A 16,696-nucleotide genomic window follows, 5' to 3' on the forward strand; every position below is an offset into this window, starting at 1 on the left:
TATCTCTTTTGAACTGAGCTGGAAAGAGAAGGGTTTTTGCCCTTGCCTGGACAAAAGGATGCTGGCAAATAGGGTGTCCCAGTCTGCCTTGGACTGAGGGGTTTCCCAGGACCAGGGACTTTTGGTCCCAGGCACGCTGGAGGCTGGGTTGCCATAGTGGTGGGGAAGACTGGGGCTGGGAGGTAGCTTGGAGGAGGGGGCCTGCAAGAGCTCGCCTCCTGTTCCCTTTCTACGTGGAGTTTCCCACGAAGCACCCCCGACCAACCGGTGTGGTGGTTTTCATTACAAGGCGTAACTAACTCCCTATTGGGAGGCTGGTGGAGATACAGGGATGAGAAGCGAGGGGCAGCCTTCAGACCAGTCATAAGCCCCACCTGAGATAACTATTGCCAGGAAAGAAGCTGAAATGCTTGACTAGCACTGATGCTGTGGGGATTTTCCCTTTTTCTTCAAAAAAACAGAAAAGACCAAGTGGAAAAAAAAAAAAGTGATGAGTTGTGAGACAGGCCTTGGGCCCTACGCAGCCCCAGCAGACAGCGCGCAGTTCATTTGTTTAAATTTGCAGCTGACGGCTGCCACCTCGCTATAGGCACCGAGCAGAGAACCTCTCAAAATCAGACAGTGGCCAGTCGGCTGACATACTGCTACAACCATGAACTACCCCCTCACTCTGGACATGGACCTCATGAACTACAACCTGGAGGACCTGGTGAGTACAGACAGGTTGCCCAGGAATTCGAAATGCCCTGGGCCCGGGGCCCAAGGGAAGACGGGATAGTCCCCTCCCACAGTGGATCGGCAGACTCGAGACAGGTTCCCTGGTTCCTGCCTTTTAAGGTTTGATTTCTCATTCCATGGATGCAGCAGATAAATAGAGCTGATGCCTTACATAGACATCCTTTATTTGGAGGGGACTGGAAGGATGGGTTTAGGTCCTGCATCCTCCCTGGTGTGTTCTGGGACCTAGAACAAGTCACTTTGCCTCTCAACTCTTCAATAGGATCTCCTCTCCTCATCTCTTAGGGGTGGAATAAGGGGTATGTGGGAAAGTACGCTGGAGCCTTTCTTCATGTCCAGAGGCTGGCACTATTAGCCGACCGATTAGTGTGTATTTAGTCAGCTCTTGCTATATGACTGTCATTGCGGCACGACACTCTCTCTTGGGTAGAGAAGTTGAGAGCCTGGTGTTGACCCTGAAATAGCTTATGGGCTAGCCAAGAAGTAAAAATGACTCACTGGAAGCTTGTAGACAAGGATTATGTGCTTAAACCGAGGAGATGGTTGGCAAGGGAGAGGACCCCAGTGGGCTGGGGCAGGTGGTGCTGAGCTAATATCAAGTGCATGGAAGAATCTTGTGTTAATCCTAGAAATGTCTTAGAATATGTTGTGGTCTCCCTTTGAAGACTGGGCTCTCTAGAGACAAGGTATTCTTGGGTGGGCTGAAAAATACAGTCCCCAGCATCACTCTCTGCCGCCCAACCATGCCTGTCCTGTGAAGCAGAGGAGCCCAGTTGCCTTGGTCATCACTGGGTCCCCGAAAGATGTATGTAGGGGACCACTCAACCAGAGACAGGAGGTGCCTGTGTGAGGGCAGTAGAGGATGGTTTGTAAGGATCTTTTGGACACTTCCTTGCGGCCTTTTCTTCCTTTCCCCCATGGCAGAGGACACTTCTAGGGGAAGAATTTCTCACTCAGTCTGGATTGGATCATGAAAGGTCCAAACCCTTTCTCCTCTACCCTCCAGCTCTCCTGGCCCTAAACTCACCCTGAGATGATCCCTGACTCCCTCTCACTCCCCTGACTGGAGTCTATACTGTAACTCCATCAACCGTGTTCCCACACTTGCTTGGAAAGTTCTGCCTCTCACTTGCCTAGACCCCAAGACTTGGAAGTATACGTAGAACATGGGGAGGTGGGGGAAGGGCTAATTACCCAAAGTCTGGCTTCTCAGATCCTAGCCCCCAGATAAAAGCAGAGTCAGAACCATCAGTCTGATCAGACGTGCTGCTTAATTTGTGGGACCCGATGCAACCCAAACATGTAGGTCTCCTATTAAGAGACCTGATGCAACCTAAATGTGTAGGGATCCTATTAAGAATTTCAAGACGGTGACAAGAGAGCACCAAGCCAAGCATGGGGCGCTTCTAAGTGCTGGGTGCTGCGTGACTGTCCTGGTAGCACGCCCATAAAGCTGGCCCTGAGTCCAATCAGGCTAAAACCCCACAGCCCTGACAAGGCAACGTGCTCTCGCCCTGGCCCCCAGCTCTGGCCCCTGCCTTCCCTGATTAGGTTACAGGGCATCTTCCTTTGCCTGCAGCTTCAAGCTGACCACGAGCCCTGACCCAGTTGGATATCACAGTAACCAACTCAAGACCTGGCTGGTTCTGGCTTCTGAGAAACCTCAAGAGTTCCCCTAACAGCACGCTTCACTCCACTGCGTGACCTACTAGAGACAGGTGGTGGCAGAGGGCAGGGGGACAGTGGGGCACGTCCCACATACCAAAGAAAACCAACAGGCCAGGGAGAGAAACCGGTGACTCACTTCATGTCATACCTCAATTGGGTGGTCTCAGGCCTGGGAACCCAGTGGGTCTGAACCACCCCATCCCCATCAGAGTCAGGCCAGGAGCCAGGAATCCCAGGACCGCCCAGGCCCTGGACTCGTCTTTAACCAGCTCCTAGTGCTTCGTCCCACCTATGCTCACCTCCTATATATTCACCTCCTATATATTAGGGCTGTTGTCTCCTCAGAAGCACAGACCCTCTCTCCACCCCCACCCCTCACAGCAGGACCTTGAGCAGTTTCGACAGCCTCCCCCACAGCGTCTCCCCGCATAAGAGCCCTGGGACGGCAGGGCGGCAGAAGAGGCTTGCGTGCACATGCTTCTCACCAAGTGTGTGCTGATTCGTGCTATTCTGCTGGGGGTCTCAGCTCCCCATCTCTCTCTGGAGTTAGTCTGGCTTCTATTCTGTTTCCTGTTCCCTTCCTTCTCCTTGTCCAAATCAAGTATCAGTTCAGCTTCCCAGAACACTGAGTTCTAGACTTCAATGCTGGGTTAAGATCGGTGCGGGGAGAGGGGGCTCTTGGCCATAAACCAAGTGTTGGCCATCCCGTCTTCCCTCCCTCTTCTTGCATCTATTTTAAACATCTATCAACTGTTTTAAATGTCCATTTTCTTGAGATGGATTGCTAATTGCCACGAATGGAGGATCCAAACGGAAGACATCTAGACGGCTAGGTGCCAGAAAGAAGTAGCCAGGTCCCTGGGGTGGGCATGCCAGGGACCCATCCTGCTGGGAAGGCAGATCTAGGCAGACCAGAAAAAACCTCTGTCTACAGGAAGCTGGACCTGAAAGCATGGAGCCTCCTCTAGAACTAGGACCTGAGGCACCTCCAGGGGCCAGTCATAAGCTGCATCTCCAGCCCCACCCAGCACACCAGCCATAGAGTAGGGGGAACCTGGCCCAGCCCCAGGGCCTGGATTCCCCGACCCCTCCCCAGGGATGACCCCCACAAACTATGACTTCAGCGTGATCAGAGCATCACAGGATGCAAAGGCCGTTCACACGCGCTGTCCCATTTCATCAAGGAGGTGTCAAGAAGAGGAACCAAAACCAGCTCAGGCTGTTTCTGGGGTTTACCTTGGGGGAGGGGAGGCTCACCCCCCTCCCAAACCAATCAGAAATTCCCAGAGGAACCCCAGTGGAAGGGGCCCCACCTGGGGGTGATTGGTAGGGTCCGATAAGGGCCAGCCTGGGGAGGGGTCGGTGTGCGAGAAACCTGGACTCGGGCATATAGACCATAGTCTCCATCAGGAATTCTCACCTTCAGTGACGAAGCAGACTGTGGCTGATCCACTCCTCTGGCAGACTGGCTGAAAAAATGGCCCTGAACTCGCGCTGACAATCAGGACATAAGGATGAGTCTTCTTTCAGGAAGGATGGGACAAAATGTTTCCAATCAGTACTAACTCGGGATGTGGTATCATATACACCCAAGTGACATGTCCACCTGTCCCTTGCACAGTGTGGCTCTGTCCCCAAAGTGTACATTGATTTGGGGCACCAAGGGGGACCCACTGAAGCCTAGAGACTCAGTGCAGAGGTAGGGGTAGCTTAAAGTCTCCACCCAGAACCACACCCAGAGTAGTGTCTTGTTCCTCATGGCCGAAACCCTTGGGTGGAGATGGAAGAGCAGCCTGGCAGGTCACTCTTGAAGGCTAGGGGTGGGGAAAGGTGGGGAGATGTGACAAATGGCAAGCCAGAGTCTCAGATGGTCTTTAGGGAGTGTGGGCCCTCTAAAGGAAGAGGGGGTACAGACCTCCACCCTTGCCCCTCAGCCCAGCCTCCATCCTCAAGACACCCCTGGCATCCCTCAAGCCACTGAAAGCCAGAATAAGAGACACCCTGGCTAGCCCTGATCACAGCTCCCGACTCTGGATTGGGAATGTCCAGCCAGGGACATAAAAGGAGATGGAGCCTGTGTGTGCTCCCCGCGCCTCTTGCAGTCTGTATGACTCAGGCCCCTGGAGCCCTGGACTTGGGCCTGGATGAGCCAAGCCCTCAGCAGCCCTGCCCCCTTCCTGGGGGCTGAGAAGCAAAGTTAGGCTGAGCCATTCCCTCCCTGCAGGCCAGACAACCTGGAGAAGCAATGGCTCCCAAGCAAATGAAGATAAGGCTGAGAACCAGCTCAGGGCAGGGCATGACAGCCCGAGATGTGGAGCATCTGGGAGCTGTGAGCAAGGCGCATCTGAGAGCAGCGCCCAGCCTCCTTTCCAGGGCAGGAATGCCTTCCACACACTTGGCCTCAAATATTCCTCTTCCTCCCAAGTGCCCCAACTCATTGTTGGATAGCTAGAACCTGTTAGAAGGCTCTTTCTGCTTTGACTGAAACACCCCTGACCCCAACCTCGGCCCATTCCTCCTGGTCTACCCTCTAGAATCTCACACAATAAGTCCATCCTACCCTCTCACCAAGGGCATTCTTTACAGTCCTTGAAGGACCCAGCTGTCTTTGACTCAAGTCTTCTCTTCCCTGGATGCCAACAGCCAGCGACCTGGAAGCTTCCTACCAGGGCGGGGATTTCCGGACCCCTTAACCAGTGGCCACCCTGGTCCAGCCCAAAGGAACTGGGTTGGTGGCAGCTGCCCACCTACAGGTTTCTGTTCACCTAGATAAGGTAACGGAGCCCTCCTGGCAGCCACGTCACTCTGTTGACTCATCTGAAGCTTGCTGTCAACAAACTCTCGAGTCTTTTTTCTCATAAACAGTTAAGTCGGGTCTTCCCTCATCTGTCCCTGAAGAGTTAAAGTTTGAAACCCCATCTTGGTCTCTACATTTTTCCTGATCAATTCCATCTGGTCAGTTTGGGCCTGTAGTTCTGGGTTGTAGAGAACTCTGCATCATCTGAAAATGTCCCCCAGCTGTGTCACCCAGGACAGGGCTGAGTGAAAACAAGGAAAGGATCCAGGGCAGACCCCTGGGGAGGGTCTGAGACAACCCCCCGCTGCCCACCTGCTGACACAGAGGCCCATCAGCAAATGTTTGTGAGCTTCACACAGGCCAGGAAAGGGCAGCAAGGTAGCCTCATTATTTAAAGAAGTCAGATGGGGCCTGGGGGCCTTAATTATCCAGGGAGAGGCCTGGGTCCTACAGGAGATCCAGAAGAAGGAAAGAAAGGGGGAGCAGGGGAGGAAGAGTAACAGTTGCAATCCCAAGCATTTAAAAAATGTTTTGTATTGATTCACTTTTTATTGTGCTGGGTCTTCATTGCTGCGTGGGCTTTCTCTAGTTGCAGTAAGTGGGGGCTACTCTATAGTTGAGGTGCAAGGACTTCTCATTGCGGTGGCTTCTCTCATTGCAGAGCGTGGGCTCTAGTGCCCTTGAGCTCCAGTAGTTGCGGCTCGTGGGCTCAGTAGCTGTGGCCCACGGGTTTCCTTGCCCTGCAGCCTGTGGGATCTTCCGGGACCAGAGATTGAACCCATGTCCCCTGCACTAACAGGTGGATGCTTAACCACTGGACCACCAGGCAAGTCTGGAACCCCAAGCACTGCAATCCCATCCTCCCTTCTCCTGGCACCACAGTACCAGGACACAGAATGTTCTAGCCCCCACTCCTGCCCCTCCCCAGTGGTCATAGCAATTTTCTACCTAGATTCCTGGCTCTTTGCTTGGCTTCATCACCGTCACTGTGTTTTCTTGCTTCCTCTGAGGCCTGGTCCCCAGCCTTTGTTGGGCTACTATCCACTGGGTACCTGCTCATGCTACATGCGGTCATGGCCCCACCTGGCTCATGTCTGAGGCTATTCAGGGTACACACTGCTGTCAGAGTGTGTGTGCCTGAGGGCTGTGGGTTCCTGAAACTTGTCATAGCAAAGAATGAGGCCATATCACCCACAATGAACTCCCTCTGGGTGTGAGTCTTGAAGGGCCCTTCTGTCCCCGTTCCCATGATATTCAGGATTCCCGATTTCTGATTTCCTGCTGGGCCAGAGTCAGCCTTGTGCGATTACCTCTCTCCATGATTTGGGGAAGGGTGAGGGTGCCGGATCCCCTGGCTGTGGGAAATGGTTTAACACGTGCCACTCCCGGACCCCAAAAACCTGTCTGTTTGACACCTCCTGCTGAGCGGTATCGCAGCCTCTCAGCACTCCTCAAACCAGCTTCCTCCATCTTCTCCTCTCTGCCTGAGCGTTCTGCTGAACAACCACCTCTCGGCAAGAAGGAAGAGACAGCCCCCCACCCCCCTGACTCCCCTACCCCAATGTGTGCGTGATAAGTCGCTTCAGTCGGACCCTGCGTGACCCCATGGGCTGAAGCCCACCAGGCTCCTTTGTCCATGGGAATCTCCAGGCAAGAATACTGGAGTGGGTTGCCATGCCCTCCTCCAGGGGATCAAATCCAGGTCTCTTACATCTCCTGCATTGGCAGGTGGATTCCTTACCACTAGTGCCACCTGGGAAGCACCTCCCCCCAACCCCCCCACCCCAGCCATCCTTCTCTAAACCTGGTTCAGGGGATGGGGGCTCTGGAGTCCAAGGGACACATCTCTCTGTGTTGACTTTAACCTGTCAACCTAGATGCTTTAGCCAGCAGGTCTTGAGTGGTCCTGGGCCAGGTAGGCTGGCTGCACTGAAGCCCTCCGCTGGGCGGTGGGACTGCCAGGCTCCCACCATGAGGTAGATGGAGTCCAGCCTAGTCCCACTGACTGCCAAACCCTGCACCTCTGCTTCTGTCTCCATTGCTTTGTTCTGCATGAAGACAGCTCATCTCACTGCTTTCTCCTTAACTCCTGCTGAATTTCAGGATAAATCAAAGGGTTGTAGTCAATGACGATGTTGGAAATAGCTCCCAGTACGGATAGAGAACTCGATAGGCTTGAGGCTGTCAAGAACTTTGGAAGGAGGCAAGACCTGAAGAAGGGTAAGGAGGAGTGTCTGAGTCTCTGCTGGGGCACAGAGAGGAACTGCCTTGAAGTCCTGGAATATGAGGGTCTCTGGTCTTCTTTCGAAACTGCTCTCTGAAGCCCATCCAGCATGTGCAGAATACATGGCCTTGTAAGGGGGACACAGAAGGCCTGCCTCCAGGAGTTTGCCCTGTACTGAGGCCATGGACATCCCGGCCTGAGTGATGTAATAAAGGCACTTGTGACAAAAGAAGAGAGAATGGACTGGGATGGCCCAAAAGTTTGTTCAGCTTTTCCCATAAAATAGTACAGAAAAACCTGAACAAACTTTTAAGCCAACCCAATAATTCCAAACAGAAGAGTTAGGAAGGACATAGGAAGGTGGGATTGAGTGGGGCATTGAGAAAAGCATAGGAACAGGTAAGCTTTTGCAAGAAAAGACTCCTCAGCAAAAGGAAGAATTTTAGACACAGGACTATATTGGAGTGATGGGGGCAGGCAGTCAGGAGGACGATGAACCTGGAGAGGAATAAAGCTGTGAAGAGGAAGAGATAAGGTTTGAAAGGTCAGGGAAATATACATTTTGCAGCAATGCAGAGGTCCTGTAGGGGCGTTTGGACCTCACCCCACTTCCCACGTGCCCCTAGCAGTACCCGCCTGCCAATGCAGAAGACACGAGACGCAGTTTTGATCCCTGGGTCGAGAAGATCCCTTGGAGGAGGGCATGGCAATCCACTCCAGTATTCTTGCCTGGAGAATCCCAGGGACAGAGAAGCCTGGCGGGCTACCGTCCAGAGGGTCACAAAGAGTCAGACATGACTAAAGTGACTTGGCACACTGGCACTACGAGCTTATGGCTTTTGAATGAAAGCAAAAGCATATTCTTAAACAAAATCTAGTATGTGAAACGCTACATGAGACAAGGGTGTCCTGGTTTCAAGGAGACTCTCTCCTTGCCCTCCACCCCATCCCTGGTAAAACCTGCAAAGAAAGTTATGGACTCATCCCCTATGGGATGCCCTCCAATTAGTTCTGAAATTGAGTGATGTAAGGTAAACATCTCTCCCTAAGAGAACATACAGATAAACCTCATCTGGTTTTGAGCGCTGCATTGTAGTCTGCTGTGTGAATGCATGGATGTTGGCGTCTTCCAAACTTCTATTGAGGAACTTGATTCCAAACATGACTTTTTCTTATAATTTGCTTTGCTATTAAATAAGACTAACACATTTTAAATCAACTATTCTCCAATAAATTTTTTAAGTATTAAACTGATAAGATAAGAAAATCACTGCTTAGAGGTAACAGGGAACAGTAAAAGATTTTAAGCAGGACACTGATGTAATGAGGTTCGTGGGTTGGAAAATTCATCCTGCCCTCTGTGTAGGAGCTGGACAAGAGTGGAGAAGTTAGTGGAATTGGGACTGTGGGGAGACAGTAGACCTCAGCATGAGCGTGAAGAAGGGCTAGAGCTTTGGTCTGGGCGAGCCTATGGCTCTGCCACTAAACTTATGTATCCCCCCAACCCCTTCTTCCAGAACCACCTGCCCCAGGAACCAGAAGGAAAGACCCAGGCTGGGGAATGGGTCTTCCCACCATTGAGAGCGAGTGGATGACCCCCAGCTGGGGTCCTGGCTAGCAGTGCAGCCACCCCCGCTTGTGGGGGGACCCTCACTGTCCAGGAAGGAGGGCACCCAGAGCCTGGGTGCCGAGTCCCTGCTCCCATCCTCTCTCTCCCAGGGGTTCATCATTTCTAGAAATGTCTTTTTGAGCCCACATAAGTTGGTTATAAGTGGTTTTGAAATGCCGTGGAGGGGGGTCTGGTTAGGGGAGGGGTAGGAAGAACAGAGCTGGGAAGTGAGGAGGAGCAGGTGCAGGGGGACAGCTGTGAGTGAAAGGTATGAAAACAGGCACCCTGCCTTCCTTTGCGGTTTGCTCAGTAAACAACCTGAGTGCTGGCAGGGCGGGGGAGGGGGGGGTGCAGGGAGGGGGGAGGAGTGAGCTTCCGGAAACAGAGTGGGCACACTTCACTTGGAGCCCTCCCCAGTCCCCCACCACCATCACCCCTGCCGCAGGTATTCACCCCCACTCCCCACCACCCCTGTGCCTCCCTTACTTCCTCCTATCACTCTCCTCTGCCTCTGGGCCCTCTGCTTCCGAAGTGGGAAGGGCGCAGAGTAGCAGGCAGGGCAGCCCAGGCATTGCCGTGTATTGGTGGAAGTTACATCAACATGGGTTCAAGCAGACCCGCTCTCTAGCAAGACATCGGTGAAACAGATATTACATACCTGAGCTTGTTGTGCATGTTAAACAAAACAAGGGGCTCCCACAACAATTTCAGTTATAAGGAAGGCACTCAGGAAAAAGGGGACAAAATGAGAGGAAGCCAACAGCCCATATCAGCATTCAGCCCTTCAGCAGGATCCTGGGCTTTAGTAGGGCTTCCCAGGTGGCTCAGTGTAAAGAACCCACCTGCCAATGCAGGAGCCACAGGAGATGCAGGTTCCATCCCTGAGTCAGGAAGATCCCCTGGAGAAGGAAATGGCAACCCACTCCAGCATTCTTGCCTGGGAAATCCCATGGACAGAGGAGCCTGGCGGGCTACAGTCCACGGGGTCACAAAGAGTCGGACACGACTAAGCGATTGAGCACACACGCACGCAGGCTTTAGTGCCCTCTGTCCTGTCCAGAACTGGAACTCCTTATCCCAACTAGATTCATTCCCCAAATGGAAGTCCTGATCCCAGTCCTCCGAGCCTTCAGCCTTCCACACCTGAGGACTCAGAAATGAGAAATGACTTACAGGTGCACAGCCCTCCAGAGTTCATATTCCCACGCCACGTTCCCTCTTTAGTCTTTGTTTTACAGACGAAAACTAAAGTTGGAAAAGGCAAAGTGATTTGTTGGAGGAACATGAAGGGAAACTGGGATTTGATCTGTGGGCGGCCTGGAGGCACAGGGACAAGAGCAGTTAGCTTGCAGGGTTGGCGGGAGAGGGGAACAGGATAACTCTATCAGGGAGTCAGGATCCCTCTCCGAGAGGAAAGACTGGTTCTCAGTTTCTGCTCTCCTGTCTCCTTGTCCTTGAAGTACAAGGAATTAGGGAGCTACAATGACAGTACGGAGACCCCCATAAAGGAAAACCATCTCTGCCTCACCGTCGAGGGGCCTCTGCTGACCTCCTTCAAGGCCGTGTTCATGCCCGTGGCCTATGGCCTCATCTTCCTCCTCGGTGTGATGGGCAACATTCTGGTCCTGGTGATCCTGGAGCGTCACCGGCAGACGCGCAGCTCCACTGAGACCTTCCTGTTTCACCTGGCGGTGGCAGACCTTCTCCTGGTCTTCATCCTGCCCTTCGCCGTGGCCGAGAGCTCCGTGGGCTGGGTCCTGGGCACCTTCCTCTGCAAAACCGTGATTTCTCTGCACAAGATCAACTTCTACTGCAGCAGCCTGCTCCTGGCCTGCATCGCCGTGGACCGCTACCTGGCCATCGTCCACGCCGTCCATGCCTACCGCCACCGCCGCCTCCTCTCCATCCATATCACCTGTGCGACCATCTGGCTGGCCGGCTTCTTCTTTGCCTTGCCGGAGATCCTCTTCGCCAAGGTCAGTGAACCCCATTACAATGACTCCCTGCCGCACTGCACCTTCTCCCAGGAGAACCAAGCCGAAACCAACGCCTGGTTCACCTCTCGCTTTCTCTACCACATTGGAGGATTCCTGCTGCCGATGCTGGTGATGGCTTGGTGCTACGTTGGGGTGGTGCACAGGCTGTGCCAGGCCCAGCGGCGCCCTCAGCGGCAGAAGGCGGTCAGGGTGGCCATCCTGGTGACAAGCGTCTTCTTTCTCTGCTGGTCACCCTACCAAGTCGTGATCTTCCTGGACACCCTAGCGAGGCTGAAGATGCTGGGCAGCAGCTGTGAGCTGGACGGCTATCTCTCCATGGCCATCACCATGAGCGAGTTTCTGGGCCTGGCCCACTGCTGCCTCAACCCCATGCTCTATACCTTTGCTGGCGTGAAATTCCGCAGTGACCTGTCACGGCTCCTGACCAAGCTGGGCTGCCCGGGCCCTGCCTCCCTTTGCCAGTTCTTCCCCAGCTGGCGCAAGAGCAGCCTCTCAGAGTCAGAGAATGCCACCTCCCTCACCACCTTCTAGGTCCCAGCCCCCTCCCCTTTGTTTCAGCTTTCCTCGGGGCAGGCAGTGACGCTGGCATCGCAGGAGCTGAGATCCTAAGAGCTTGCCTTGGCCAGTATCCTCATACAGGGCAGCTGGCGGAACCAACCCCTCCTTCCAGTACATCCTTGCCGGCTCTTCTCCCAGGCTCACATCTAGGCTGGGGTCCGGGGAGGGGACAGGATCCCAAAGGCAGAGCCAAGGATACCTGTGCCCTCGGGCTGAGGACCACACTTGCCTTCTCTCATCTAAACCACCCAGAGCTCGAGGAACAACTTTTACCTCTGCCCCTGCCAATAGGGAAAGTCATTCCCCTTCCAGAACATGGTCTGTCATCTTATGGACCACATACCTCCACAACCGCCCGCATCTCCTCCCACCTCACCTGCCAAAAGAAACTAGAAGCTGAGCACCAGGGGTCGGATGGAGGTTAAAGCCAAAGAAAGGTCAGCTGGCAACAGAGCGTGTGTGGCCTTGACATGTCTCAGTGACTAACAAGCCCAGACATTCTTTCAGGTCACCAGCCCTGCGGTGTTCTGACCAGGCGGAACGCTCAGGCCGACCCGGTCCACGTGGCTGCCTGGCTCTGCTGAAAATGGCGCTGGGTCAGCCCCACATCACTGGGCCCTGGGAGGTTTACCGACTCAGGGCAGACTCCAGGCACCCTCGGAGACAAGCCAGCGTCCTAGAGAAGACGTGAGGACAGCTGAGAGGAACCCAACCAAGGAAAGGAAAGATTCTTCTTCCCCAACTCCAAGGAGGCACACATCTTCACCAAAGCCGGCTGTCTTCTCTGCCCAGGGCAGAGAGCTCCCAGTATGATCCAGGGCCCTGGTGGGTGTGGGAGCTGATGGGGAAGGAGATAGATACGTTCCCCCCACCCCTCTCCCCACAAGCTACAGTGCCAGGGAGACCCCTGGAGCCGCAGCAGAGGGGGCACTTAGCCAAGAGTCGGTGGAGCAAGACCTCCTGAGGAGACAGACTTAGAGTCCCTGGGGGTCATCTCATCCAGCCCCCTGCCTGCAGGCCGGGCCATCTTTCTGTGCCTCAGTGAGAGCCGAGGAGCACCCCCTTGGGCTGGGCAGTGTGACAAGCAGGCCTGGGCAAGGAAGTCCTCAGGCTCCAGGAAGCTGAGCCCTGTCCCGAGAGGGTACTACTCATATGGAACCGGAGGAAGCTGCTCCGTGCCAGTCCTGCTCCTGCCCCCTTGCCTGCCACCCTGGCCTCTGGTCTGACCAGAATGGGACATCAGGGACTCCCGCACTTGCCGAGGGCACACGTTGGTTGCTCAGGCCCACTCAAGCCCGTCAGCGGAGGTCCTTAAGAAGCCTCTCTGCAGGGAATATTAGATCTATGACCCAGGGGACTCTTGTCTTCACCATGGAACACTGGAGAACCCTGGGGTCCCCTGTTCCTCCCAGCCTCCAGTAGGAAGCTGGGCAATGGAGGAGCCAGACATGAAAGAAGAAAGCAAGAAACTAGATGTTTAATTTTGTCTTTTTAATAAAAAGGCACCTATAAAACAGGTCAATACAGTACAGGCAGCACAGAGAGCCCCGGAACAAGCCTAAAAATTGTCTCAAAATAAAAACGAAGATGTCTTCACATATTGTATTTATATATTTATATTTATATATATATATTTATATAATGGTACAAAATGGCTGGGGGTGTGGCCACGGATGGAGGGAAGCTGGCCTGTGGAGTTCACCTTGGAAAGCTAGTCTGGTGGCAGAGGTGGGACGAGAGGGGCAGGGGGAGGGCGTCAGGCCCTTTTCAGTTTGACCCGTCTCTCCTCTGGGCAGGAAACACTTAAGAGTCAGCTTGGGGAGTCTTGGGTCAGGGGTGGGAGGCTCAAGGGCACGGGGCCCAGGTTGGACACAGGGAGGGAACACGTCTGGCGGGGCGGAGGGCAGGTGGTCCCTGAACCCAGAGCCCCAGGCCCTGGTCCCCGGGGAGGGGCTGGGGGAGGCAGGAGCCCACAGCCAGCCCCGGAGGAAGCGCTTGACCTGGCCGACGGGGGACTGAGGACAGCACCAGACTGGGAGAAGCGAGGACAAATTCCCTTTGTATCACAGCTGCCGACGGGAGACCAGGCCCCCTCAGGTCAGGAAGGCCAGGGACAGGCAGAAGACCCCTCGCCGAGAAATGGCCCTGGGTCCTGGAGGCGGGCACGGAAGGCCTCAGCCAGGGAACTGCCCCGCCACCTCACAAGGCAAGAAAGGAAGTGAGAAAAGGAGAAGTGTTTTACTCCTGGGGCCAAGGTGGGGGCAAAACACCCAACTGTGTATGGCTTCAGCTCTGACCAGAGGAGGAGGGAGCTCTTCTGGGAAAGGGCCGGGGGCTGACTGGAAGGCAGTGGCTGTGCCTGGGCGGGCAGGGAGCCCCGAGCTCTGGGCAGAGGGACCGTGCCAGTGAACCGCGGAGGAGGCAGAGACGCAGAGGCCCTGCTCTGAGCCAAACACTTTCTCTACTCTGTCCTCAGCAGGTGGAGGGAGGGAGACTGACTGGGCCTAACCCTTTTCCTTCCTCCTCTGGTGATAGGAAGTAGGTGGCAGCCTGGGGAAAGAGTTGGGGCCCTGGGGGCTACCTGGCCCGGAGCCACTGCAGCAGGCAGGGGACCCTCATGGCCCCCTCCATGCCGGGGGGCCTCCCACTCAGCCTCCGCCTCGTCCTTCTTTCCTTCAGCCCAGACTGGGGACCAAGGACTTCAAGTTCTGGCTTAAGATGTAGCAGCAGGGGACACCAGACAGCCACAGCTGGGAAGCCAGGGCCCCCGTGTCGCCTGTGTGGGGCAGACACGCGTGCACTTGCACGCGCGCTCCTGAATCGCTCAGCAGCAGACAGGCTGCCGCCCTGGGAGGCCTCAGCCCTGCTGGGGCCCACCAGGTGGAAGCCTAAGGTGGTCTGACCTCAGTTTAGGTGTGGGGGTGGTAGCTATGTCATTTCACCGCTGGAGGAGGGCACGGGAATGGTATCCTTTCTGGACCCAGAGACACTGCCCTGCAGCGGGTAGGTGTGTCAGACTGCGTGCCCCTGGGTCCAGGGGAAATGGAAGGGGCAATCATTTGAAGGGGCGGGGGTGGGGGGCGCGGGGAGGGTTTCTTTTATCCTTTTTTTTTCTGAGTGACTTCTATCAAACACAGAAATACAGCACACGCACAAACCGGCACAAAAGCGCAGCGCTCTATTTACAGCTACAGCTGGCGCCTGCCCACCTGGCCAGCCGCCTGCAGGTTGGGGTGGGAGAGGGGGTCAGCCACAGCAGGGAGAGGAACTGAGGCAGAAGACAGAAGGAAAAAGACGGGGTGGAGGAGGGCAGAGAAACCAAGAGGAGGAAAGTGAAGCGCCAAGAGGAGAGAGCAGTGGGATGGGGAAACAGAGGACGGGGAGACTTCTCTCCTTCCAATCCGGCCAAGGATTCGATACAGGGATACAGGGACACAGGACTCGGACAGCAAAGCTGAAGAGGGTGGGTGCGGAGAAACAGGAGAGGCTCCATAGGACTCGGGAGGAGAAGGGGAGTGGCGGTCCTGGCGGCCAAAATGGAACCAAACCCACCCCCCCCCCGATCCCCCACCCCACTCTGCCACTTCTCCCTAAGCTGCCAGCACATCTGGTTTCCACAAATGCCGCTCCCCACACAAGCCCCCTCCACCCCACCCCTTGACCCAGGCCATCCCAACACTGGAGGGGAAGAAACTTTTTTTAAGGTTATCATATTTGCAACATGGCCCCAGCTCCAGCCCCTTGCCAGGCCTGCTAGAAAGGCAGGTTGGCCATGCCGCCCGGGGCCGGGAGGTAGCCCATCTGGTTGTCCAGAGACACACTGCGCTGCCGCAGGGGGTGGGACACCATGAGGTTCTGCTGGGGCGGGGGGCCCAGGAGAGAGCCCTGTGGGGAGAGCATGTGGGGGGGCTGGCTGTAGACCTCACCCCCCACGCCCCGCTGCTTCATCAGCATGAAATTCTGCTGGGTCATGAGGCCCTGCGGGGGGGACATGACCCCCTGGTGCAGGCCGTGGGGCACCATGCCCTGCTGCGGGGGCATGCCTGTCCTGCCCAGCAAGGACATCTGTCCAGGGTGGCACATGGACATGTTGAGCCCCCGTTGGACACCCTGCTGGCCTGGGAGGTTGGGGGGCCGGGAGGGGGTCTGCTCCGCCATCATGTTCTGCAGGTTCATGAGATGCAGATTGGGGGGCTGGGCCTTGGGGGGGTGGCTCTCGCTCTTGGGGAAGTACTGGAGGGTGCTGCTTGGCTTCTCCGAGGGGATGATCCTGGACAAGTCGAACTCGGGGATCCCCGTCGGGGTGGGCCGGATCACCTCGCTCAGCTCGGGGTCATTCAGCACTGATGCCACCCCGGGGAGCACGCCCGGGGGGTACGCGTCGCCCATGCGGCTGGCCATGCTTTTGCCCATCAGGTGCTGCTGGGGGGGCATGGGGCCTGGCGGCTGGCTGGGCAGGTCCTCTGGGGGCAGGGCCATGCCTGAGGGGTAGTGCTGCTGCAGGCCAGGGCCCCCGCCCCCGCCCCCACCAGGGGTCATGGCACCGTGGGGCTGCTGCAGCCGAGGAGGGAAGGGCATCATCTGGGAGGAGCTGGGCACCGGGCCGCAGGGGGCACTCAGGGAGTCTGGGCCCCCTGGAGCCATCATCATCGAGTTCTGAGGGGGCCCTCCTGTCCCCTGTGCGTTGGGGTGCAGTGGAATGTTGGAGCCCAGAGGGGTGGGGGAGGGCAGCATGGCAGGTGGGGGCTCATGGGACAGGGGCTGCTGGCCTGGCAGGTTCATGCCCATTGGGCTCTGGGCAGCAGCTGAGTTCAGGTGCATCTGGTTGGGCTGGTTATTGCTGATTCCTGAGGGGAAAGAGAAACGGGGGTCAGGAACCGTGTGCACCCAGCTGGCGCAGGCTGCGGAACTCAGTCCTTTCTCCATGCCCCAACCAGGCTGGTGCCAGGGGTGACGGCTTTCATCACTGGCCTGCCCTAGCTGCGAGGACAGGGACCCGAGGCATTTAGGTGAGAAGCCAAGAGACCCAAGCTCTGGCCCTGTTACCCAGGGACACATCAGTAGATGCTGGAAAGACCACTCCAGTGAGCTGGGCTTGGTTTCAT

General features: G+C 55.8%; 2 protein-coding genes across 6 annotated transcripts in view; one reads left to right on the plus strand and one right to left on the minus strand.

Moving 5' to 3' along the window:
• Positions 1-13,187, plus strand: CXCR5 (C-X-C motif chemokine receptor 5). Its single transcript, XM_019975092.2, has 2 exons — positions 1-709; positions 10,497-13,187. The coding sequence occupies exons 1-2, from the start codon at positions 653-655 to the stop codon at positions 11,562-11,564; spliced, it is 1,125 nt and encodes a 374-aa protein (XP_019830651.1). The 5' UTR covers positions 1-652; the 3' UTR covers positions 11,565-13,187.
• The window catches only part of BCL9L (BCL9 like), a 28,370-nt gene continuing 24,735 nt past the window's right edge, over positions 13,062-16,696 (minus strand). For all 5 annotated transcript variants that reach the window (XM_019975091.2, XM_019975089.2, XM_019975090.2 and 2 more), the window contains one exon: positions 13,062-16,438. In XM_019975091.2, the coding sequence (XP_019830650.2) occupies positions 15,345-16,438 (1,094 nt within the window). In that variant the 3' untranslated portion in view covers positions 13,062-15,344. The remainder of the gene's footprint in view (positions 16,439-16,696) is intronic.

This window comes from Bos indicus, chromosome 15, assembly GCF_029378745.1.
Source record: "Bos indicus isolate NIAB-ARS_2022 breed Sahiwal x Tharparkar chromosome 15, NIAB-ARS_B.indTharparkar_mat_pri_1.0, whole genome shotgun sequence".
Classification (NCBI taxonomy): domain Eukaryota; kingdom Metazoa; phylum Chordata; class Mammalia; order Artiodactyla; family Bovidae; genus Bos; species Bos indicus.

What these genes read in the sequence shown, in the direction of transcription:
- CXCR5 (XM_019975092.2), top strand. Translation starts at nt 653, where the DNA reads ATGAACTACCCCCTCACTCTGGACATGGACCTCATGAACTACAACCTG. An exon ending in ACTACAACCTGGAGGACCTG is followed by an intron (nt 710 to 10,496) that starts GTGAGTACAGAC and finishes TTGTCCTTGAAG; the next exon opens with TACAAGGAATTAGGGAGCTA.